The sequence below is a fragment of the Candoia aspera genome, chromosome 2 (genome assembly GCF_035149785.1).
Source record: "Candoia aspera isolate rCanAsp1 chromosome 2, rCanAsp1.hap2, whole genome shotgun sequence".
Taxonomy (NCBI): domain Eukaryota; kingdom Metazoa; phylum Chordata; class Lepidosauria; order Squamata; family Boidae; genus Candoia; species Candoia aspera.
This window is the reverse complement of record NC_086154.1, coordinates 148691696-148717362: the sequence shown is the minus strand read 5'-3', so window position 1 is coordinate 148717362 and position 25667 is coordinate 148691696. Positions and strand designations below refer to the sequence as shown.

The following is a 25667-nucleotide window of genomic DNA, read 5'->3' as shown; positions in this document are numbered from 1 at the left end:
CGTTAAACCAGACTTGAAAGGGAGACCAGTGTTAGATCATAGGAAGGGGACTCAGGTGGAGAGAACAGGAGTTTGGCCAAGGTCATCTAGTGCTCTTGTTTAGAGTGGCATTTGAAGCCAGCTGGGTTTCCCCTTCCAGCCATTACACTTTGCCACCCTGGCTCTTAAGATCTCTCTCCCCACTTGCTCAGTTTTGTTCTCCACCTTCACCCTTAGGTAGGTTATGAACTATACAATAGTTACATTAATATTAACACAGGAAAAACTCTGGTAGAGCATGATGAACTGCAAGTCACCTTAGCAGCTATTAGATATTTATGTTTATGGATAATAATTAGCTAAAAAGGTGAAAGAAAAATTAGCAATGAAGCAGAGGAAAAGCACAGTGAAAAGCACCTATAGGCACTGTTACATTAAGTACAACCATTTTCACATTCTACCTACATTAGAGAGCCAGTTTGGTGCAGTGGTTAAAATGGTGGCCTAGAAACCAGGAGACTGAGAGTTCTAGTCCTGCCTTAAGGAATGAAAGCCAATTGGTCCCTCTCCCACAGCCCAACCCACCACACAGGATGGTTGTTGGGAAAATAGGCTGGAGTATTTAGGTATGTTTGCCACTTTGATATATATGTGCAATTGTAAGAGGAGTATGGATGCTCAAACTTGATGTGAAGCTCAGATAAACTCAGCATATTCCAAACATGGGAATCCTATTGTAAACCTGATCCTTGGTACTAAGGCTGGAGGAAACAGCATTTCCCAGGAAGTCAGAAAAAGGCTGGACCTCTCCAGAGCTTATGTTAGCTCAGCCATAAACTGATGCAATGATTTTAATCAACTCACATATACCCAGAACTTCCTATATGGTTAATATTTTGTTGCTGTTGTCAGCAAATTAGGAGTGGTTGTTGTAAGGACTAAGAAATAAATGCAAAGCATTTGAAATATATGGTAAGTTTTGCTTGGAGCTTCCTTGGATCTAGTGCTATCAGTCTGCTGCTAATCCAGGACTTGTTTGAAATCTCATTAAGCCGCATGAGGCTTTGTTTTGGGCTTAGCACAGTGTAGGAACCCAGCCATTGTGATGTATTCCACCTGCTTGTTAAACCACAGCTTACCATGATCTGTGAAACCAGCTTATGCGGGGATACAATGGTTAGTGTGATACTAGGACTATGGAAACCAAGGTTCAAATCGCCAAGTCACAAAAATGAAGGGTGACCTTGAGCCAATCACCACTGTTCAGAAGAGAGGGAAGTCATCTGTACTGTACTTAGCTCACAGAGAAGTCAAAATATAAATGTTATATATGGCTATACTTATACATCATCAATAAGATTTCATTTGCATTTAATAAGTTCCTTTTCAGTCATCTTGAACATTGTAAGTTGTTGACAATTTTTGGAGGGGCCCATGGGGGCTGCATCCAAGGCTTCGGTAAGCTGACATAACTTGGGAGCCTTCAGTTGTGCACTCCCTTCTATACATAATAGAGCTGGAATATTTGATCAACTTTATTGATGGCCAACCTCAAGAAGGGGCAGAGTAAGGACAAGTTACAAACAAACAAACAAACAAGCACTGAATAAAATTGCCTTTAAATAAGACCATATCTGTAAAATTGGCTTTCAAGTGCACATACACGTATATTCTCACAAGCTCCCTCATACAATTGCACACGAAACAATTTTTCCTTCCTGTAATTAAGACAGTGTGGCAGTCAAGCTCTTCTTCGCACTAACTATATACTGGCACTACCCTATTCTCCCAGAGACGGTGCGGAAGGGAGAGTATCTGGCTGTAATAGGCCAGGATGCTTAAAATAGCTATGAAACTGGAGTGGGCAAGAAGCACTCTGGCCCACCGGTCAATTTCAGGTGATTATCTGATGCCAGCTGATTGCTGGAATTCTTGCAAAGAACAAGGAAGGAAGGGGCCTTGATCTGATCAGGCAAGGCACTTCTTACATTCTTACAGAACAAGTGGACTAAAAGATAGATTTGGGTTAATCCATCTCTGTTTGAGAGGTCAGTGCATTGAGAAATACTGAAAGTGAGACAAGGGACCGAGAAGCCAACAGTCTAAAGGAAGCAGGGGCACTATTAGAAAAGTTTAAAATCCTTCACAGGGCTTGGAGGTGGCTGTAAATCAGTGTTCAGAACACACATTAGTCATGCAGAAAATTCCAAATTGAATCCTGGCAACTCCAACTAAAAGGAGTAAGCACAAATCAAATGCTGCAGTTAACACTGGGAATTGCTAAATACATTTCTTTAATTTCAGCTATGTTACCCTACCTTGTAAACCTGTACAAACTCAAAATGAAAATTTCAGGCTGTGCAGAAACACTCCTATTTCTAATTTATTTTTCCAGGGAAAAAAACTACACAAAAGGCCCCTGATTTAGAATGCAACTGCTTAGGAGGAAGTCTCAGAAGTGGGGTGTACACTGTTACCCTTAGACTGTTACTCTCCTGGCCTCTTTCCACAACCATTGGAATCTGTGGATCTTCCCTCTTGCCAAGGAACCAAGAGCAGGTACAGAACATAAAAACTTCAGTGGTTAATCTCCAGATATTTGCATATTTGCCTTCACATGCTTAGCATGTCCTTTTGGTTCTCATCTAATAATCGTAGTGTGCAAAAGGCATAGGAATCAACAGGAAGATTTAAAAAACCCCAAAACTGCAATAGAAAAGCTTTCAAATTCAGTGGCCTGGATGAAGTTTTGAGAAGTTACTGTGGTTTCACTAACTTCAGTGTGACAACAGGCAAATCGATGGAAAAAAAGTGGCATGGGGTGTGGGGGAGAGAGCGAGCAGAAAATTTTACTGGACATCAAAGCCACAATATAAGGGATGGTAGTCTTGCCAGCCTGGATTTTTCTAAGTCAGCCAGTTTCTTTCTCCATGTGGGCTGCAAATTAAAGCATCACTGATTACTCAGAAAGCCGTATGGCATGCTAGTTCAATGATCTCACAGTATACAATCTGCCTCTCCCCGTATTAAGGACTTAATCTTCCAACTTTTTATTATATAATCTTTACTTTCACATGCTAATCAGGAAACTGCACTTTTGTTGGTGTAATTATATCCTAAATACTCCAAAGACTTTTTTCCCACCAAAGCCCAGTGTTTCTTCAGTTTTCATCCCTCCTACCTGAATGAATACAGGCACAAACAATCTTATCAAGAGTGGGCTTTTATTTTTTTTCCTTTTTTTGGAATTTTTTTAAACCTTAGGTTCCCTTCCAGCAGCAAATGGGTGCCAAGGAAAGAGACCAACAAAAGAATCCAAATGCTCCCTCCTGCCGCCTAATCAACACATTCCAAGCACAAATTAAGAAATGCAAACTAAACCAAAAAATATATATATATTTGTATATATAATTTGTCTTTTTCTCTCCGGGTTGCACCCCACCCCTCCCCGCCTCCAACGACGGTGGACCGGCTGGGGTTCTGTGGCTCTCTTCAGTACGGGGGCAGCAGGGCACGCACACACACACGGGTGGTTGGAAAAGGAGGAGGAGCATCGCTTGGTTCCACTCCCTCCCATTGCTCCCCAAGTCTGACAGTAGAAAAATATGGCAGCTGGAGCCACCCTTATGCCAGGCCAAAGCCTTCTGAGCATTCCTGGATAGCCAGTAGCAGCATGTGACGCAGTTTCTCATAGCTTTCATAGGCAGGGAGGTCCAGCTGGTTGAAACTGGTGGAAGAAAACAGCAATTAAATGAGGGAAGGCAAGGAACATGCAATCAGCTAGATTGTTGCTTGCAATGTTTGTGACAATAGGGGTCTGCACTCCCCTCTTTACTAATTAATCACCACCAGGTTTCAAACCAAAAACATATATTACCAATACTTCCTTTATTTCTGCATCATTTCTGATTTTTTCTCCTTCACCCTCACAGCAGACTTAAGGGGGAGGTTAACTGAAGTGGTACAGAAATCTGCAAAGTAATTAAACTCCTCCAGGTATTGCAGGAAAGTAATTGCTTAAGTAGCTGTGCCATGGGGTAAGTAGAAATACACAAAAGGTAGCCAATAAATTCCAGAACTTGCAGGAGTTGATTAACTGCTTGGATTCTGCAGCCCTGCTGTTCCTTTAAGATTAAGGAGTTATTGCAGAGGGAAGCACTGAAAAAAAAAAACTGGGAGTATTCTTCTGAGAAATACCCACATACCAATAATGGATTTTATCCAACACTCCCATTTGCCCCTTACCACGTGTGAGCAGAAGGCAGTCTGTCCGTTGAGCGGTCATCTCGGTGGATCTGGAATTTCTGGATACCGTTCATGCCCTCAAGGGCAGCAAAGCCCTGCAAGGGCACCTTGGATGTGCCTGTGACAAACTGCAGGAACTTCGCTCTATCGGCCTGATCAAAGGAACGCAGTGCTCGCCAAAACCACTGGATCTGTGTGGAAGGAAGGAAGGAAGGAAGGAAGGAAGGAAGGGGAGTGGGGTGCAATGTCAGAATTTTTGTTTTTGTTCAGAAACCATGAGAAATGTATTTATTTATTAAATTTGTCACCGCCCCTTTTGTTTTGTCCAGAAACCATGGGAAATCAATCAACCAACCGATCGATCAATCTACCCATCAATCTACCCATCAATAGATCTATCGATTGATCTATCTAATTTGTAACCGCCCATCTCCTTCCACCAGAGGGACTCTGGGCAGTTTACAGCAAAATTTACAGTTTACAGAAAAAATGGAGGATATTCAAAAAGGTAAACATAATTTAGTCTCAGAAAGGAAGCCACCTTGATGAGGCTTTTGTAGCGATAATATGATGAATTCTGGGGTATTTCAACATCTCCCCATTAGATCTCCCCATTGCCTCTGTAGATGCAATGGGCAACTGTCCATAACTGAAAGCCTAACCTGGATGGAGTTTGCCTGGTATTTGTGATACTCTGTGTTGGATTTCAGGTCATCAATATCAATGGTAGGTAGCCCCGAAATTAGTAGCTCCAACTCCTGTTCAGTGAAGATGGAGATGAGGCGCTTGGGGATAATCTCATAGAAGCCCTCCAAAAAGGCAGCCAGCTGCTTGCGGATTGCCCCTGCCAGAAGAGAACAGGACGTTTCATTGGGAAAAAGATTCCTTAATTAATCCCTAATTCTCCACAGAATACAATCTATAAATGAATTATTTTCCATATTTGCTCTGTATGCAATTCTGTATATAAAGTTTACCATTCTCATGCCATTAGTTGGGCAGAGAAGTTTCAGAAAGCCCAAGAATTGACTATGTTGATCTCAACTTGGGTTGGCTCCTGCCCTGCCCTAGACCCCTTCTGTCCCGACGCACCTGTCATTCTCATCTGACACACCAAGTGCACGTATTCCTTCTTGTTTTCCTCAGTCACGAGAATGTTGGCCCCATTGGGCTTGAGGTCACGTACCTCACATACACCAAATTCTTGAACCTATTTGGTGGGAGGGAGGGTGGAAAAGAGCATCAGAAAAGTGCTAAACAAGTTTGAACAAGAGAGTAGGACAAGGCTACCACTTTAACATGCAGTTACCTCAGTGCTGAAGGTGAGGTCATAGCCCAGTGTGGAGACATCATTCTCCAGGAGATACACCAGTCCCTGGTAGAAATGGTAATCCTCGCTCTCCATATCTGTGTACCTGCAGGCAACTGGCTGGATTAGAAGCAGCTCCCAGATAGGAAAGCTCAGGAGATGAATCCATTCATTAAGAGTCTTAAAGCAAATGTGCTACTCACCTGACTGATTTGCCCAGGATATGCTTGTAGAAGGAACGGGTGAAGTAGCATTCTAGTAACCGATTGTCATATACTGCCTTTGCCACAATGCGCCCAACAAACTTGAAGTAACTCAGGTGGTTGGGGTTACAATGAGAAGAAGGATTGATGGTGTAGGTAACCCGATCACCGGGTGACGTGCGGAAAAGCGCATACATGGGATTAAACATCTCCCGTGAGATTATCATGTACCACTCACGTAGCAAGCCTCCAGCATCCTGGCCCTCTTCTCCTTCAAATACTATGTACCTAGCAAAAGGAAGACAGTGTGCATACATAGTAGCAAATGTCAAGGCAGTGAGATGTTAAAGCTGCCAAGGTCCATCTTCTGTCTCCAGTATAAGTAGAAACCTAAACTAACATGTACTTTATATAACTTTTTTTCCCTGGACACAGCATTCAAAATCCCCAAAGAAGAATAACTAAAAACAACGTCTATGCCAAGACACTAATCCCACCAACAGGCTATAGCAAAATTGCAGCAAGAGGAGAAGAATATATTGCTTACAGCCTGTTTTTCATTTCTTCAGGTGATTTGCGATGCAACTCCCGGTAAGAATCTTCGAAGACGTGATCTCGACGCACATGCACAGCCATGTCTTCTTTCCGTAGCCCCTCATCCAACCTTTCCAATTCTTGCCGGAAATACCTGCAAAGGAAGAGTAAGCATGCAGCATTACCTTTGACACTGGGTGGTCTTCACAGCTATGGCCACAGAAAGCTGAAGCCGACCTAAGCAGAGAGATTTCCTAGGCATAGAAAACTAAAAATACAGCAGCTGTTCTGCTGGGTGCTTGAGACATTTTTGCTTATCACATCTGGGGAAGCAGAAGAATAGCTGCATGTTTGTCCCACAAAAAAATCGAAGTCTATCAAGTTACTGTTACCTCTTTTGCTCTCATCTCAACCACTGGGATAGTTAAAAATACCAAAAAGATTCAAATGCGATAGGAAAATTAACGTGCTCCAATGTGGAACAATCTGTCCTAGTGCTCAAAGGTGGAGCCATAATTCAGCATTGTTTCCACTCCTAATGCTGCACTGTTTTTAAAGAAGGAACCAAAGAAGAACGAAACCCAAGTATTATCCCACCCTTGAACCTACTTCCGTTTGACATCGAAGTCCAGCACGCGGATGTAGTCAACGAGGACAGCGAAGGGACCATCAGCCAGGTGGGTGGTGGACTGGCGCAGAATCTGGTTCAGCACAGTGCGATGTGTCTCTGTAAGGTGAGAGTGCTAGCGATAATTCCACTGCAGGAGGCTTACCACCTTCCCAACCAAGAGCTGCTTTTCCAGCTGCCAGAATGCCTTCTCCCCCAAAACTGAGCCCAGCTAACCACATGGTGCCAGTCATGACTTTACCATGCATACCTCACCCATTATGAATCCTTTTATGGCAGTATGTCCGGTACTCTCATAAAAGAGTTCCCTTCAGTTCCCCTGACTGACTTTGGTATGCCCCAGTTTGAGCTTACCTGCAAAACGGAGGAATTTCTGGGTATCCGGGGGAAGGCTGGAGGAGATGTGCATGGATGAAGGCTCACGGGAGAAAAAGGGGTCAAGGGACGAGGGTGTTGCTGGTGTCAGTGGGGCAGGTGAGAGCGGAGGAGGTTCATCCTTGATGTGGGCCAGCTGGCTTTCTCGAGTGTCACGTACCGGCGGCTTGCTTTCTCGCTCTGTAGCATGCACCAAAAAGAAGGCCTCCACTGCAGGCTGCAGCACTGGAGAGAAGAAGAAAAAACGAAGTCCCAAGAGGAAGGGAGGGCTAAACCAGTTGGGCACCGACAAACAGCCCAGAACCTTACCAAGCACAGCGTGTTGGTCATGGGATTCTTCCAGCTCTTTCAGACACTCGCCCAGCATGTCCCACAATTCATCCAGACTGAGCTGTTCACTGAGCAAAGGAAGATCTGGAGGACGCTCTTCTTTCTCCTTCTCACCCTGCTGGGACCCTTCCAATGCTGTGAGAACAAGAAGGCTGAGTCCAGAGAGATCATGCCTCTAAAATACAATCTTCCCACCCCAGGCACCCCAGATTTGTGACATGCAATGTGCTTGCCCATAAAAATGGTACCAGAACACCAAAGAAGGGCCTCAGGGACAAGCAACACGTAAGTGATTAATTATTACCTAGCCCTGATGCAGAAAATAATAATTAAGTTGTCTGTGGCTGAGGAAAGCAATGTTGTCATGGGGAGTGTTACATTAAAGTAAAACAGTATGACAGTCGGAAAGTGCTTTCTGCCAATATCAGAAGGAAATCGTTTCTAAAAATTTCAGCTGCCAAATTTCAGAGGAGTCAGGGCAGTGCAAAGTAAGGTCACACACAGGTTTTCCATTGCTGGCATTCGGAGATATAATCATTTCTCCACTTCAGTGGCAGCCACCGATAAGCCTCCCACGCAGATACTAACCGACTGGTTGGGTGTCTTGTGTGGTGGGTGATGGCTGGTCCACATCCATTGGGGATTCATCTCTTCTCACAGAACCCTCTGCTTGGTTTGACTCCGACTGAAGAGAAGAGAAACACGCCAAGTAAATGCTGCAGCCTTCTAGGAGCACCGAGGAAGTAAGTGCTGGGAGATCAGCCCAGTCACTTCCACAAGGAAGGGTAGAAAATGGACCACACTGAACTGTACATGGTAGCCCTACCACTTTTCCCACCCACCACAAAGACCAAAAGAGGTTAAACATGCTGCTGCACACAAGCTAAAATCTGCAGAGAGAAAATTAACAAAATGGCATTGCTACAAAAGTAGAGGATAGCAGGGAAAAAGGCTAGCAAGGAGCATGAGATGCATGAAGGCTGAGCATTTACAGCTTGGAGCCAAGGTGGTGCATGCACTTGAATGAGAAGTTCTTGAAAAACAAAGAACAGGAGTGGAAAGAAATGGGGCACTGTCATCAGGGCCTTTCCTGCAGCAGATAACTCATAAATCGAGGTTACGTACTGCACTAAAGCGGCTTGGCTTTAGGATATCATTGACTCCAGCTACTGCAGTTCATTTAACAATAAACATAATGAACAATAAACTTAAGCAAATCATGGCTTGATTAGCAAACCTGGTTATACTGAGCAAAGCCCACAGCGTGGAAGACTTGTCTCTCTCTACCATAGCATTTATAATACAGCTGGTTGGAAACCCCCCTGTGGAGCTGAAGAATTAGGGTCTCAAAGATGCCAGTGAAGCATCTGGAGAGAGTGGGTCAAGGACTGCACACACACCTGGTCTCATCAGCAAGTGTTATGTGCACAAGTAAAAGATGTACGTGTGCATTCAAGCAACCTAGGTCCCATCTTAGATCTAATAGAGTATTTCCAGCTGCTAAAACCCAGAAGTAAATGCAGTGTTCTGTCTTTGAAAGGCAGCAAAAGAAAGCAATAAGAAGTAGTGCATGCACAAGCCTTCAGAGTCTGGACTTTGTAATTCAATAAATGTGATATTCTAAGCTAGGCAGTATGACTGCTGCAACTAAAAATCAGCCTTACCCCACAACCACAATTGTGGTAGCACAAAATAGACGCTGGATCTAAATTGAGTTATTGCTACCATGGATGTCCGCTCATTCACAGCCAAGCACTTCAACCTGATTGCTTTGGGGCTCGGAAAAGAGAGTGAGGTTAAAGAGTAGAGGAAGGTAAGCCGCAGCCAGAGTTATAGATCATGTAGAACTCTAGTAGTTTTGTGAAGGTCCTCTGTCCAGACTGTGATCTTTAAAGCTCCTGCAGAAATCCCAGAATGAGGGATTAATTGAAGGTAGGCATTATGGTAGCCTTTTGGCAAATGTTCAAAAAGCGGTAGCCAGGAATCTCTGCTGTGGTCTCATCTGACAGCTGATAAAATAAAGTGCTTCAGATGGTCTCAAGTTTACTCAGAGACCATCTGAAGCACTTTATTTTATCAGCTGTCAGATGAGACCACAGCAGAGATTCCTGGCTACCACTTTTTGAACATTTGCCAAAAGGCTACCATAATGCCTACCTTCAATTTTTTTTTTTAGAGATTTAACAAATTCAACAATCAAAAAGCAAAAATGGGAAATCTGCCAAACTCTTATGATCCATAATGCTACATTTCTACTTTTTGGCCAATAGTTTTAGGTCAAACGGTGTAGGAAACTTGCTGGAGTCTCAAAAACATTATTTCCTTCTGAACCTGCCAAAGCTATTTGCCATCTGAGATGTAGAGCTCCCATATATATAGCTTTGGTAAATAGTCCAACCTTCCCTACTATGGGCAGGCAAAGCAAAATACAGTAATTACATTCTCAAGTTCCAATCTGGCATCAAAATGACAGTGTATTATTAACATATTCACAGCAAGAAAGAACAAGCTCTACCATAGTGGGATGGCTTGAGGAAGAGAGGATCTAGAGAGCATTGTTCTACCACTCATCCCCTGCAGATGTCTTAACATTCAGGAAAAGGAAAATAAGTGACATTTAGCAAAAAGTGTCTAAAGCCACTGAGAGACTAGAGGCACGTCCACAAATACATGTTGGGACAGTTAAGGGCACAAAACAATACTATGTGAATGAAAAACCCTAAGGTCACAATTTGGAAAGACATTCTGGGAACGTTTTTGAAGTAAGCTCTCTCAGCCAACTCTGAAAAGATATGCAGAGATCCAGCCAGCTACAAAGAGCAATGCTCCTAGATTACAAGCCTGTTGCTTCAAGCCTTCCCTCCGAGGAGTAGATCTCTGTGATTAGGCGATGAAGCCCTCTCCTGCACAAAGAGGCTCTGATGACAAGAGCAGATAACCATAAAGGAGGAACGATGAGAAAAAAGAATGAAAAAAGGAGTTTCAAATAAACAAAATGAGTGGCCTACAAGCGCCACAGGCACCATGCTAACCGTTGTTGCTTGCTGCTGCCTCCGGGCCCTCTGACCCTCACGTACCATTTGTATAATGGCGTCAGCCTCAGCCTCCAGCTGCCGAACAGCGGCCTGGATGCTGCTAACTGAGCCCAGACCGGAAGTACCTGCACGAAAACGAGAAAGAGGAGAATGAAGAGCTAGCTCTGTCTACTGGGGTTCAGCCCCGGTTTCAGCTTTAGACTGGGGACTCTGAATTGCAACCACAGGGTCTGCCTGGATTGATCCCCTGCCCAACATACCTAGCCTGCCTGTCTGTTTTGCCTTTTTGTTGGCACGGCGTGTGTCATCCCGCAGTTGGATGATGACCTGGAGCACCCTTAAGAAGAACTTCTGCGTGGAGGTTTTAGAGGTCAGCATAGACATGGAGGGTAGCTGGAGCTCCCGGCCACCCAGGGGGCGTTTCTGCGAGGCCACAATCACCACATTCTCAGCAATGTCAAACCTGTGAGAGGGAGCAGGTTTGGGAAGGGGAGAGGTCAGCGAAGTCCACTCAACCCGAGAAGAGAAGGACCAGCTTAGAGGAGACTCACCGACTCTGCATCTTGCCTTTCAATTTGGTGGTCTGGGGCTGCTCCTCCGGGAGCCCGTCTGGGGACAGAGACTCGCACTGTGCTCGACGCTGCTGCTCTAAATTGTACTCTCGCAGCTCTGCCAACAGCGTACCTGAAAAGGGAGAATTTGGGGCTGAAACTGATCATGCCTGCCAAAGGAGAATATCCTTTAATGTTATCTTCACTATAAAAAAATATCCGAGACTGTGAACTGTATCTGAACAAAAAAACATTTGCATCAGGGAACAGAAACTTAATAGTGAAAAGGATTTATCAAGCCTTCTGTGACAGTTGATTCCACAACTGGGGTGCAGCTGTTAAAAACGTTCCTTTCACATGTCCAAAATAATCTAGCATAAGCCAATATTAGAACTCAGGGACAGTCTCTATCACGTCAGAGAGAGTGGCCAGGAGAGTATGGGTGATCCTGGATGTAAACCATTTAAGGTTCTGACAGGTAATATCCAGCACAAAAACATTCTGCAGCAGCTCCCCTGAATGAGCAAATGGATACTTAACAATAACTCAGCTGCTGGATTCTGATGCAACTGGAACATCCAAAGACTCCTGCAGAACAGCTCCACTAAGAGGTATACCATTTTAGTATGGTTTGGCATCACCAGAGATGGGATTGATCTACTTGGCCTCCAGAAACAAATCTGGATCCATAAACCACAAACCATTACACCTCTATCCGAGGCAGCGATCCCTTTTTAAACAAGCCGCATGTCCAGAGAAATGGCTTCCCCTAGTAGCCCATACAGGTAGTCCTCGCTTAGCAATCACAATTAGGACCAGCAACTCCATTGCTAAGTGCTGCAGTTGCTAAGCAAAACTTCACATGACCACGCCAGACTTACCACCTCACTTCCACTTCTGTCGTTAAGCAAATCACTGTGCTTGTTAAGCAAGACATCAATCAAGTGACCACGACTTGCAATTTCATTCCTGTGTTCTCCATCAATTCTGCTTGTTGGAAGCTGGTTGTGAAGTGCCTGAATGGCAATCCCATGACCATGGGATGCTGCGATGGTCGTAAATGTGAGGATTGGTCACAAAACTGTTTTTATCCAACAGTCAACGGTTGCTAAACAAGGTGAGGTGTACCCATATAGTGCAATTTCCTATACTGAGGAAGTTCTAAAAGGATTGTCTCAATTTACAGCGAAGAGAATAAGCTTTTGAAACCATCTTGGCTGCAAGGAGAGACTGCTCTAAATATTGCCTACAATGTATTCTCAAATGTGTCCTCAGACTTGCACATCAGAAGCACAGCACTGCTTCTTTAAAAAAGCCCATTTCTGGCTTCATCTCTGGACTGTGATGCTTGGGCATTAACTCTACAGTGCTTCTGAAATAGGTATTTACCTATCTGTTTGCAAAGAGTGTAACCCAGTTGCTGGGCCCCATTAAGCAGGAGCTTGAGCACAGTGTCACGTGTGGTTGGGTCACCTCGCGACAGTTGCAAGAGAACATTGGCAGCGTCTTCCAGGCCTTCTTCAGAGCAGGAGTGAGATGTCAACACCTAGCAGAGGAAAAGAGAGTTTTGCTATAGAGCTAGAGGTTTTATCCCCTACTTCCCATCTCTTGATATGGTATGTGACCACTCTCATCACTCTACTGTCACTCACCTCCACAGACAGCTGAAGCTGGTTCTCCGTTAGGCCTGAAGCTGCCATCTTGCTATCAGTCCCACCTCCACCTCCTCCTTCACCCACCTTAGCTGGAGACTTGCTTGTTTTTGCAATAGCTGCGAGAGAGACAACATGCAAAATCCATGTCATACTGGATTTAAACTTCAATATTTGAAGGACCAGAAATCTTCTATACTTTATGTGCAAGCCTCTACTGAGCTTCCTTCTGCCATTCCTAGTTTATAAGCCTTCAACACATTGCAGAAACCAATAAAACAGAGATCCCTTCCACCATCCACATTTCTCCCAGTCAAGCCTGTTTGTAAATAGACTCTAGTATAACGATTAAGGCATCAGATGGAGCCTGGAGAGATGCAAGTTCGGGTCCCTACTCAGCCATGAAGCTCATAGTGATTTTGGACCAGTCATTAACTCTTAGTCCATCCTGCCTCACAGAGTAATTGTGTAGATCACATGAGGGGAGACCCAGTATGTACACCCTCTTGAGCTTCTAGAGAAGAAGTAGGACATAATCACATTAACAGTAATTCTGTGAGAGCACAATATAGCTATAGCAGAGTATTTCTAGTACAGCATTCAGCTTGAAAACTTCAGCTTCCTATTCTCTTAAAATACTTTTAGCTTTCATGTTGTCTACACTGATACATTTTATACCATATGGCTACGTCCACCAAGGCTTTAGAAACCAGAGAATATAAGGTTTAACTAATGGTAAGAGATTATATTTGTAAATGCATTTATATCTGTATTGGAGAAGGTCAGAAGTCACTTCCTTTTTCTGTCTTCTTGCTAATTCTGCATTTTTGTAGTTTTCCTTTTTTCTTTAGTTCTGTTTTCTATCTTTTCTACATTCTACATTTTGTATTTTAACTATACTGAAGATTAATAAAGTTCTTTAAAAAAAAAAAGAAACCAGAGAATGACTGAATAAGCAAAAGAACACCAGATGTGAGGCATCAACCAAAATAATCTCTCCTATGATCCAGAAAACAGCGATCTTGTGACCAAGATTTTTAGTATAAAAGATCTTTCAGCTTCATCTCAATCAAGATAATAGTTCACATGCCACCTCTACTGAAGAAAAGAGGGTAAGACAGAAGAGAGACACTGCTATTGAAGGAGACAATGGATTGACTGAAGCACCAAACCCCGAAATCTAATGAGAAGGTAAGTTTAGCAACTTAGAGAGGTGGTTTCAAAAATGGATGCATCCTGAACATTTTGGCTGCAGTCAAGACGTTACATCTAACCTCCATGTGAAGGGGCTAAAGATTTGGTGGCCTACAGCAATTCAAGTAAGATATGGCTAAAATACTGTCTGCTCTGGTTAAGGCATATGTACTGTAAATCAGGTATGAGAAGCTCAGGACCAATTCATTGCTAACTGATATTATCTTCAAGATGGATGCCTGTAATGGGGCTAGATTAGCATATGAGGCATTCTTCATATTCCAACTTTGGATCAAAACAGTCTTGCAAAAATAATGGTTATCCTGACTGGTTTTCCTCCTTTGGAAAAGGATAACATCCATGATGACATCCCAGAAAAAACAAGGACCAGAATTCCATAACTTTCCCTGAGGGACAGGTATGTTCTTTTCCAAAAGTATTAAAGCAGAGAATTCTTAGCAAGACATCAATAGTATCATTTCTCTGCAAAAAAGTTTTCTGTATCAATGGTTTGGTTTCATTGGTATTTTTGACCATGTTTTTGATATTCATCATCACACAATGTGCTGCAGTCCTCTGTGCCCTTTTGTTTCTGGAGACTTCAGAGTGCATTTAAAAATGCTAGGCTTTTTTGCAGGGGGGATGTTGTACACTGTTCATGCTTTTGGGTATACTGCTGCATTTTGCTGCAGAGGAATGTTTGACCTGCTGGTTTGATTTATTTACTGCAGTTATTCTGTTCTTTGAGTCAAATGTAAAAGAAGTGTTGCTACGCTCAGCAACAGTGTGTGCATGATTCATTGATTACTCTTCTGTTTTGTATGATATTTAGGATGTAAATATACTTAGGATGTAAATGTTGGGAGCCAGGCAAGGAACAATTTTTTGTGTTTCTCACGGTGTAGCCTCTCTCTGGGCACTAAGTCTTTCTTTTTCTCTACCAGACAAAAACTGTATTTTAGGGTGGTTTTACTCTGTTCCCTCCTATGCCTCAACACTCAAATCTTTCCATTTTTGTTTTGAATTAGCATACTTTGTTTTATTTTATTATAGTTATATCCTGCTTTTCACTTTGGAACTCAGGGCAACATACATACTGCTAACCCGAGATAGAAAATTCTGGCTCTTTTAGTTCCAGGAAAAAGGCAACCATACATGGATTATTTATGGACTGGAAATCTCAGACCTTATCTTCCATTGCCAAAAACAATCCCTATGACAGCTATGGTTGGCATATATATATCTTAAGGTAACTGCAAAAAGGCAATTCTATCAGCTGCAAAACAGCTCTTATGGTGGCTACTCCTGCCATGATGGAGGAAGCTACAGCTGTCAATCAACATAGCAAATTACCTCATCACCGCTGTCTTGCACTACAAACTCAGTAGCTGATGTAAAGCGTTCAGGCAGTTGCTGTATAGTTGCCCTCATCATTAGAACGTGTCTAAACTTTCTTTTTCTTTCCTCAGCGCTATCCATTGTGGAAAGCCAAAGAGGGAAGAGAATGGAGATTTAAAAAAAAAATGCAGAGGCAAATCAAGAACAAATGTGAAGTACAGAAGATTAAAGGATTGAGAAGGGAATGGGAGCTCTATCCTGGGCAAAAAAGGGGAATGAAGTGAAAGGTGGAAGAAGCTTGGAGGATTTTATATATTGAAGATCATGGTCACATGATCTCCGCCTCTCTGATCAGTGACAGAGATTCTGACTGCTCCAAACATGGAGAAGATTCCTAGTGGCTGCGAGTGAGGCCTAAGTATCTTTTGTAACTCCTGCAAAACTAGATTAGGCTTCCCTTTCTCCCCCACCCCAACCCCCAACTGAGAGGACTTACTGGACACAGCAGTGGGGACAGTTGAGGTGGTGGTTACTGTGGCAGCAGCCCCAGAAGTGGCGATAGAAGCAGCAGTTGCAGTTACAGCTGCCGCTGCCAGGGCAGAAGCAGGAACAGGAACAGGAACAGGGACTGGGAGGGGGGCAGGGGCAGGAGTAGGAGCAGGGGCTGGGGTAGGGGCAGTGGCAGGGGTGCTGGTTGCATTAGGGACAATATAATTGGTCGCCCCCTCAGCCGCGTTCTTGTTCTCCGGAAGAGCAATGGAGATGAGGGACAGCAGGCGCAGCAGCTTTTCAGTCAGCAGAGAGCTCCGTCTGATCACCGGGTGCGACAGCATGTTCATCAGCTGGCCCAGCGGAGAGGCCTCCAGGCTGTAGGGGGAACTCTCCCCTTCTGAGCCAGAGCTCACAGGCACAGATTTGATGGAGTTCTTGCCCTTGCGGCTTACATTCATGTTATCCAGTTTGACCAACAAGTCCCAGAAGTCTGTGGAGATGCCGCTTGTGCCCATCTGACCTGGGCAAGGGCTGCTTGACTGCTTAGTACCACGTTCCCGCTCGTTTTCACAGTTGGTCTCTTTGGTCCGCTGTTGTGTGAAGTGACTGGGAAACACCTGGAAAGGCAGGGAAAAGGAAAGGAGGAGAATTAAGCCTCTGCCTAGGATCTCTGAATCCATGCTGGTATTCCACATTCAACTTTAAAAGATTACTAGCTGTTTCTTTCCAAGTTCACAATGCAGCAACAGGACTCTTTCCATTTAGCCACCCCCAACCTCCCCCAAGCCCCACATACACATGCCACCTTCTAGGGCTAGATGCTCTAGGTTCTGGAAAAAACTGAATAGAGGGGTAGAAGCAATTAATTGCCCCAATGCTAGAGACAGGTCTGATTCTTCAGATTCAGAAGCTGAAGAGCCTGACCAGGCAGACCCTTAGCCTGTACTGCAGGAATTAACAGAAGAGAATGCCCTGGGGGAAGAGGCATTTGAGGAGACCCAAGTGCAGGCTGGGTTGGCTGACCCAGAGCCTGAGTTAGGCATGGTCCTGAGCCCAGCAGCAGGTCACATATTATGAAGGGTAGAACAAAGGGAGTCAAGCCATCTACTTGAAAGAAAGAAGCGTGACTTAGCAAATTAGTCAAGCTGGCAGTCAGGGGACAGCTGCTGATCTGGCCCTCGGCGGCAAACTAAGTTCCGACTCCCTTTCTGAAACTTTGTGGTGTTTTAGATTACCTGGCTAATTTGTGGACTAGACAATGTCTATTCTTGGATCCTCTCTGAATCTGCGATTTGTTTCTCTGGACTCTTTTAGAAAAGTAAGCTCTTGAGCTCACTTTTTTTTTTTAACACACTTAAAGTAGAAAGTTTTATATCTCTCACACACTTTTGTGTTACCCCAACTGAAGATTTACGAGTGTAATAAATATCTTGAGTTTGTAGCAGAATTATGTGTATGTGTAACTGGCAACACAGAACACACAGCTTACCTCTCGAAAATGTATATGGCACCTGTTTGTAGCTTATTGTCAATGGTAGCTAATAAAAAGGAATTCAACAGCACTAGCACTGAGCAGTTGCATACCAAGTACAGAATAAAATCAGCCCACCCGCCCCTTAAGACTCACTCTCAGATATTGGTATTAGTATTAATATTAATAAGCATTCTCTCCTTGCCTAGAATACCAGTAATGTATCTTGCCCTGTAACCTAGAATATTAATAGCAGTCTCCTCTTGGATAGGCATAAAACAAATATACTACAGACCTTTATGCATTAGAAAATTAATGAATGCTGAATACAGCTGGTAACGTAAGGAAGACTCATAAAACTGGTGCTCTGTGAAAGCACAGTGTCTTGTAGTGGGCACATCTGGAAGCCCTCCCACTGAAAATATTTAAGTATCGATGTCCTGAAACTGCACCAAGTGGTGGAGAAACCACTCCTCCAGGGTGACTTCAACCACTGACGGGGAAAAGCTGTGAATTCCACATACGCTACCTTTAAATTCACAACTCTTTTGGATAAAAGACGTAGGGCCAGAGAAGGCTACAGTATTTTTGCATTTCAAGTCTGGCACATGGACTGAGGGAAGGGATTACTGCAGACTGTGGCCAAATCAACCCATAATGGGGACAATTCTGGCAGATAATCACTGAGTCAATGTCTTCACAGAAAGAGATTTAGCACTGCTGTTGAATAACAACCACCACAAGGGAGAAGTAAATTTCAGTTGCATTTCATTCTTCAAACCTAAGAATGAAAAAGCAGCTTGGCAATACTGAAATCCAAACTACAGTTTCACTCTTCCCCATTTTTCAAATGATTCCCCTTATGATTTGTTGTGATTCTATATGGTTTTTTAAAGCATTTATCCTGCAGTGGCTCTCTTTGTTGTTTTTAGCACCCCAATGGACAAGATGGATTTAAATCTTGTGAATAAGATATACTATCATATATATGCATAGTTACACAGTTCACTGCTTTCTATTCAGGAATTTGTTGCATTTTTTCTACATTTATCTCCCTGTGATAATCATCCTTGTCATCTTGCTCTACACGGGGAATTAATTTTGTTTTCTTAACTGTGCAACTATCTCAACCTTTTCTCTAAGACAAACTGGCCTACTTCCTTCAAGTATTCCTCAGAATGAAAAAACACTGCTTTTCCTCATCATTATCAAGAGTAGCACACTAGACTTCTCTTGCCTTCACCTTGGCAAGTTGGATGAGAGTATCAAGTACATGGCGGCAGACCACTGGAGCGGCCTGTGGATGTATATGAACAGTGGAACCAGCAGCAGCGTGTTTCTCGGTGTGCTTGCGGCCTCCTGCTCGTTGGATCTGGAAGATGTTGGTTCTACAACCCAGAGCTGCATCCATAGAAACTGAGAGCCAAGAAAGTTGCCCTGAGCTTTTGGATTCCATCTTGTGCAACAGGTCAAGTGACCGGCTGTCTGCGGCACAGCCCTTGGCTGCCCTTTTGCCTTTGTCATCTGGTGTAGCAGTCCCCTTGGGTGTCTCCACACACAGTTCGCTCTCGCTGCTGCGCTGCAGGATGGAAAGCAGGCTCCGAATCACCCAGCTACGCGTCTGTGCGTGATAACAAAGGTTCCGCAGCACCCGATGAAGCCGGCTTGTGTTCAGCTTTGGCTCATCTACAAAAAGCAGGACCAACAGACAGGACAAGGCCTCATGGTCCAGCAGAAGGCGTCCACGCAAACGCAGCAGACTGTCCACATTGCTGCCTGATGGTCTAGGAAGCAACAAAAGAAACATCAGAGAAGTTTACACCATACTCCAAAAGCACAAGATAATTCTTAAAGGCATCCAAAGGAAACGTTTTCCATCAAAGATAGACTCATCTAATAGAGGCAAGCTTGCTCATGTCATTAACTTCAATTATGAGCTGGAGAGTTCTCTCTTCCTGTCAATGCTTGTTCTATCTGTTAACCAGACTGAGTCTGAACCCCTCGAAGTTTGAATCAAATATAATATGCTTGGCTCAAGGCTGCTGGTTCTTAAAACTATAGGTCTGCTCTTTATTTCCAAATCAACCCAGTCCGTCTTCCAGCTTACACGTTGAAGCAAAAAAAGAAAGGCAGTACTTTTTGGAACAGCCAAGTACAGACATTTTCTTTTTCCTGGAGGCAAGATCATGGTCACTCCAATTTTTAGACTTCAAGTTAGCCCCACCTCCACATTAGTAGCATATCTAGTTTGGGGCAATTATTACAGTCCTAGTTTTGCTATTCAAAGCAAACCTAGTTTAACACAGGGCACCCCTCCTCCAGAGAAATCCTGTCCCCACTCAGCATCTAGTACCTGCTGTGGCTGCTGCTGCCACCCATCTGGAAGGTACCTCCTCTTTGTACAGCCAAGCGTGTATACTGGACACCCCTGTTTCCACTCAGTCGGCTTGTGAAGGCTGGGTAGAGCGAAAAGGGGAGCAAAGTAATTAAATCAGGAGCCGAGATCTAATAAACCAAAGAACACGTGACGACAAAACACAAAAGGCTTGCCTTACCTGGGCTACGCAAAATAGCAGACAAGGCAGAAGTGCTAGAGTGGCCAAAGAGACGCTCGTGCATTAGTTGACGCTGGCGGGCTTCTTGTTCTCGCCGTAGAGCCTGTGCCTCAGCAGCAATATCAGGAGGCATGACTGCCAATACACTATCCTCCATGTCCTCCAGCACGCTGCGCCGCAAATCAGATGGCAGTGTTTGAATGAAAGTCACCGGATCCATGGGTGTGTCTGAGCTTGTGCTTTGAGCAAGCTCACGCCTTTGCTGTTCTGCCCGCTGCTGTGCCAACACCTGGAATAGAAAAAACGGTTTTAAAAGCTTTAAGGCTGGGCATGATCAGGACCAAAATGCAGAAGCCAGACATTTCCCCATCACAATGAGGCTTTAAATGCTAACCCAAATGCACAGATAGCACTACTTCAACCACATGTCCGCAAAAACAGAAAAATTTAAAATGCCAGTTATCCAGCATCAGTAGATGAGAGGCTAATATTAAGCCTTAAGGGGAGGAATGAAGAAGCTGATCCAGTGCATCTGATGCAGTGAGCTGTAGCTCACAAAAGCTTATGCTTTTTAATAAAACACATTAGTCAGAAAAGAGCCAGACTGGTGCAGTGCTTAAGGCTAGAAACCGGGAGGCCATGAGTTCTAGTCCTGCCTTCGGCACAAAGCCAGCTGGGTGACCTTGGGCCAGTCACTCTCCCTCTGCCCTAGGAAGCAGGCAAGGGCAAACCACTTTTGAAAAACCTTGCCAAGAAAACTGCAGGGACTTGTCCAGGCAGTCTCCAAGAATCAGACATGACTGAATGGGAAAAGAAAAATTAGTTAGAAAAGGTGCTACCAGACTCTTCCTGTTTTTCTCCCACCATAGACCAACATGGCTCTCCTCCTATAATCTTTGAAAAACTAAGTGTAAAACAAAAGTCCTTACAAAATAAATAGTAATGAAATAGCTCACAATTGGAACAGCTGTATGAGTTTCTCAGGAGCACTTTTAACTTGATTCTGGTATTAGTTACTGCATTCGTGTTTGATTTAAAAAATTAAATCTCCTTTACACAGAAACAGCAAAACCTATCCTGGATGTCTATTTCATAGACAGACTCCACTCCACAAACTTGGATGATCATGGAACTCCTTTCCTTGGAGACTTTACAGAAGGGAATTAGACAAGAATGACTAAAGAATGATTTAGAGAAGCAAATTCCTATTTCACTGCAATACAATACTGTGCACTACAAGGACAGCTTCAATTTCTTAATTCTACGAATTAACTGCCTCAATTTTGTGTTGGCGTTAAGAAGTATAATAATACCTCTTCTTGGATAGCTGGGGGCAAAGCAGCCAAGAACTCTGGACTGACTTCTGTCACACCAGGATTGCCCACCACAGGAGGTGTTGGAGTTGCAGCAGTAGTGGTAGGGGCAGCACGGGCAGGAGGCCGGATGCCCAACTGGTTCTGCAGCACTTCACGTCGAATGTCATCAGGGAGGGCAGCCAAAAAAGATGGGTCAACACCTTCAGGAAGATTTATTCCTATTGAAAAGGGACATTAGGTACAACTGTTGGTGCTACAGAGAAAAGTTAACTATTATAAACCCACGGTTATCTTTTGGGGTCCTATAACATTTACCTGCCAAAGGGTCTTCCTCTTCACTGCTGGTAGAAGGCAGTGGCTCTTCCAAGATGCCCCGAGAATCAGCACCAGAAATGGCTACAGCCGAATCTCTGGTGGAGGAGCTCTCAGAGGAGGAAGCAGGTGGAGAACTGGGTAGCAGGAAACAGGAGCAATGATTAGTGCAGTGCTAACACAAACAAGACAGGTCACCTTCTCATATTTGATTTCTGGCCCTTACCCATCATCCACCTGCTGGTTGGGATCAGGTTGGCCCTCCCTAGCAGTGTGGGCATTTGACCCCTGCTGGGTTGCATCAGCTGCTGCCACCACAGCATCTGTGCCTGCCTGTTCCACAGCGCTAGCCCCACCACTCTCTCCAATGCCTTCTTCCAGATTGCACGAAGCCAGGCTGCTGGTGTCCATGGGTGAGCCCTCCAGCTGGCTGCTGACGGCAGTCAAGGCATCGGAGTCTTCAGCTCTCTCTGGAGAGAGCGAAGCTGGTGGGAAAAGCAAGATGAGGGCTTATGGGCAGGGAACTCAAATTCTTTCATGGAGATTCACAGAAGAATGCAGCTTTCTCACAGATAACTTTTGGGGTTTAAGTCCTCTCCAAGAAATTATGATAGAGAACATTGCTTGAAATACTGGATTGGAAATCAGTTGTTAATCAAGATTGCTAGCACCAGGTTAGCTGAGCTCTTCTTTCAGTTCAACAAGACAATGTCACATTTTGGCTGTAATGTATTAAAAGGCTCTGGAGTGACAGATTGAAGAACTTGCCTGAAAAACCATCAAGGCAGAATACTAATTCAAATAAATCTGCCCAAAATGTCATCATTTGAGAGTCAAAATCTGAACTCACTCCTCCATAAAAAGGCTGTTGTTTTTTGAAAAAAAGAAAGGGTTGTTTTTTTTAAAGGTTGAGATAACCAAGACTAAATCACAGTGGCGATTGTTACACAGACGTTTACCTTGTATGTTAAAATTTCACATGAACACACACACACAGAAACACAAACCCTTGAAAAAAATATGCTGAACATTTGGAGAAAGATAGGAAACATGACTGCATAGATATGGACATGGAACAGAAAGGGGCAACACTGGCTGCAGGGTGAAGCCTAAGGCCACTTACTGATGGTGGGGGCAGGTGAAAGCTCCATCTGCGTGGCCTCGGCGTCTGTGCTTAGCCTCCCTGGACCCGAGTCCTCCTGCTCCACTGGCATCAGCAGCTGCCCAGAAGCCTGAGCAGTGGATTGCCCCACCAGCTCCGAAGGGAGCTCTCCTGCCCCCGTCGCTTGTTGCTGTTGCTGCTGGGGGCTCTCCAATGTGACCAGAGTCTGCTTAGGGCCAGCCGAGGTGTCTTTGGCGGCAGTTGAGACTGCGGGGTAGCCGTCGGAATGGGTGGCACCATCTGGGAGCCAAGAAAGGGAGGGAGGCTGGCTTAAAACCCAACCCGCTGAGCAGCAGGAGGATTTCAAACAGGGCCTTGGCTTCACCCTTTTTTTTTTTTTAGCAAAGCAAAGCTAGAACTTCAAGTCTGCACAAAGCTAGGCACATGAGAAAAACAAAACACAATCTTGGGTACTTTACCCCACACAGGGAAAGTAGTAAGTTGTATAGTTATCTCTGATTTGGGGCACAAATCCCTACCCCGCAACAATACAACTTACTACCTCACCCTGGTAGGAGCAAGAGGCACAAAGGCTTAGTATTAAGGCAAAGTATTATTTCCACTGTTTGCACTACAGCAGAACCTCCCCTTACCCCTGTCCTGATTCTCATAATTGAAGGAGAGCACCCTTGTTGGACTTTCTCTACCCAAAACACACACAACTTCTGGCTGCAGTTTGTAAGACATAATATCCTACTGCAAACATCCCCACCCCAGCCTAGGAATGGAACCAGGAATCTCCTGTGTTACATCCAGAGTTGGTGGCTTTGATTCCCAGTTCCTTGATGGAGTTAGGTGTAATCTTTTAGTAGCTTCTCTTTTCTTCTTCAAAGTAGGCAATGATGGCATGATGGAATTAGGAATCCTCACAGGAAAGACAGTAGATTGTATAGTTATCTCCAAGACCGGGTATGACCCTAAAACTATACAATCTACTACCTCATCCCAGGGGGCCCAGGAACAGCATCTGCTTGAGCTAGGCTGGGGGAGGAAAGTAAGGCACCAAGCAAACATTCAGTAAAAAGTAAATTACCTGGAAGATTCTGCTCAGCTGAACTGTTTGACTGTGGTACTGGTCCCTATGGAGGCAACAAACAAAAGAATTACAGTGATTCAGGTTTCAACCAGTCCAGCTCAGGCTCTGAAGACCAACGTAGGCAAGAAACTACTAATGTACACCTTCTTTTTAGGACAGGAAGGAGGGCGTGTGTTACTTCCTCCCAGTGCCCCCATCTGTTTGTTCGAGTCCTGTAAAGCACGTTTATGGACAATTCCACGTAAAAACTGGAATTCTACATACTGCTGGTAAACACATAGAAAGATTCATCACTATTTCCATACTTGCTGGCTCTATCCTAAAATCCAAAAATACTGTGCATAGTTGCTTTATAAAAAGACATGCAGACAATACAAGGCTATTTTATCCCTTCTAATTCTAACCATTACTCCTGCAAAATTGTCTTATTAAAGAGAGTGTTTTCCAACATTAAATATTTAGTACTTTTACTATTCACAGTAAGAAAAAAAAAATCCAAACTGCCATATGCAGGAAGGCACTCTATAATCCACTAAATCAACTGGAAGTTATGCTAAATCTTACTAAGTATCCTAAACATTTTCTTGAAAAATTATATGTGTATTATTCACAGACTGAGAGGCACTTCATAGAAAGACAATTAAAGTCATTTCTTTGTTAGAGCATTTTACTTTTCCTATTTTGTTCAATTAAATTCTCCATTTATTTTTCTGCTGTCAGGAACTTCTGCAAGTAAAAATCTGTTTCATTATTAATAATACTTAATAAATCAGTCTCTTTTGTTTTGCTGCTGAAAAGGAATATAAGCGAAAGAGAGAAAGAAAGAAAAAGAGAAAGAGAAAGAGAAAGAGAAAGAGAAAGGAAGGAAGGAAGGAAGGAAGGGAGAGCTGTAGAGATCAGGCTGGGCCTAGCAGAAAATGTGATGACTCTGGGATAAAGACACTTAGAAACAATGGTTAGGGCCAAGTCTCCCTCCCTTTCATAAACAGAGCTTGTTTGTGTTCTGCAGTATACAGCGCTAACTTAAACACCCTTCCAGTTGTTCATCCTTTCCCCAACCAACTTTAGCAACAATGCCAGCTAGAAAAGGCTTTGCAAATCTAAAGCCTGCTCTTTGGGGAGCCTTAAAAGAAAATCCACAGATAGTCAAGTTTGACTGCCAACCTGAGGATTCTGCTCCTTGTCTTCTGAATCTTTGGCCTTATCTGACACTTTGGCCTCCTCCTCAGCCAGCTGCTTGCGTCTTTTCTCTCTTCTTTCCTCTAGCTCTTCATCCCTTAAGGCCTCCAGGTGGTTGATAATGGGAACTTTGACCACTGAATGGAGGGAAAGTATCCAATCAAGCACAGCCAATTTAAGAGAGGACTATGCTATCTGAAAGAAGGAACTACTCAATAGCTCACCTGAAACACAATCATGCATACTTTCTGCATCAAGTACTTTGCATTCTTCTGTCCAGCGTGTCAAGGCAGTTGGGATGCTTGACAAGGTTCCTAAAGCAAGGAATGGAAGGGATGATGCTTTTGAAAGAACTCAAACAGCAGCCCTCACTCTCAAAGCAGTTCACCTGAAGATGCAGTGCTGTATGTTGGTCCAGTAATCCTGACCAACTCTAACACAGAAGACTAATTGTATATATGCATATATGGTCTCTACACCTGAATGGCAGCTGAATGCAGGAATAGTCTACACTAATAATCACTGGGTGATAACATAGTGCTCAGATATGAAAAATCTGGCATCTTTTTTTTCCAGTAATTGATACATCAAGAGATAACATTTTGGAGGGGCAAGCTGCATATAGATTGTATCACTTGAATAATGTATACCTATGAATGTAGGCCAAGAAGTAAATCCCACTGAGTTAAATGAAGCTTGCATATAGGTGAATATGCATAGGATTATTGCCTAAATTTTAAATGCATTTTTCTAAAAAGCATTTTCAGAGGA

At 43.8% G+C, this 25667-nt stretch overlaps 1 protein-coding gene across 9 annotated transcripts in view; it reads right to left on the bottom strand.

Annotated features, from left to right (window-relative positions):
* Positions 1–3186: 3186 nt before the first annotated feature.
* HUWE1 (HECT, UBA and WWE domain containing E3 ubiquitin protein ligase 1) overlaps positions 3187–25667 on the bottom strand; it is a 100492-nt gene continuing 78011 nt past the window's right edge. For 7 of the 9 annotated variants that reach the window (XM_063294176.1, XM_063294167.1, XM_063294172.1 and 4 more), the window contains 27 exons: positions 25121–25210; positions 24882–25033; positions 23715–23760; positions 22643–22921; positions 21746–22004; positions 21523–21656; positions 21205–21425; positions 19892–20180; positions 19690–19792; positions 18580–19120; positions 15870–16482; positions 12842–12960; positions 12579–12735; positions 11190–11322; positions 10899–11101; positions 10636–10763; positions 8192–8288; positions 7583–7738; positions 7253–7498; positions 6880–6997; positions 6284–6424; positions 5737–6024; positions 5534–5639; positions 5317–5434; positions 4887–5068; positions 4225–4415; positions 3187–3706 (listed from right to left, as the gene is read on the bottom strand). In XM_063294176.1, coding sequence (XP_063150246.1) covers positions 3604–3706; positions 4225–4415; positions 4887–5068; positions 5317–5434; positions 5534–5639; positions 5737–6024; positions 6284–6424; positions 6880–6997; positions 7253–7498; positions 7583–7738; positions 8192–8288; positions 10636–10763; positions 10899–11101; positions 11190–11322; positions 12579–12735; positions 12842–12960; positions 15870–16482; positions 18580–19120; positions 19690–19792; positions 19892–20180; positions 21205–21425; positions 21523–21656; positions 21746–22004; positions 22643–22921; positions 23715–23760; positions 24882–25033; positions 25121–25210 — 5213 coding nt within the window. In that variant the 3' untranslated portion in view covers positions 3187–3603. The remainder of the gene's footprint in view (positions 3707–4224; positions 4416–4886; positions 5069–5316; positions 5435–5533; positions 5640–5736; positions 6025–6283; positions 6425–6879; positions 6998–7252; positions 7499–7582; positions 7739–8191; positions 8289–10635; positions 10764–10898; positions 11102–11189; positions 11323–12578; positions 12736–12841; positions 12961–15869; positions 16483–18579; positions 19121–19689; positions 19793–19891; positions 20181–21204; positions 21426–21522; positions 21657–21745; positions 22005–22642; positions 22922–23714; positions 23761–24881; positions 25034–25120; positions 25211–25667) is intronic. The other 2 variants (XM_063294171.1, XM_063294174.1) reach the window with 2 other exon arrangements.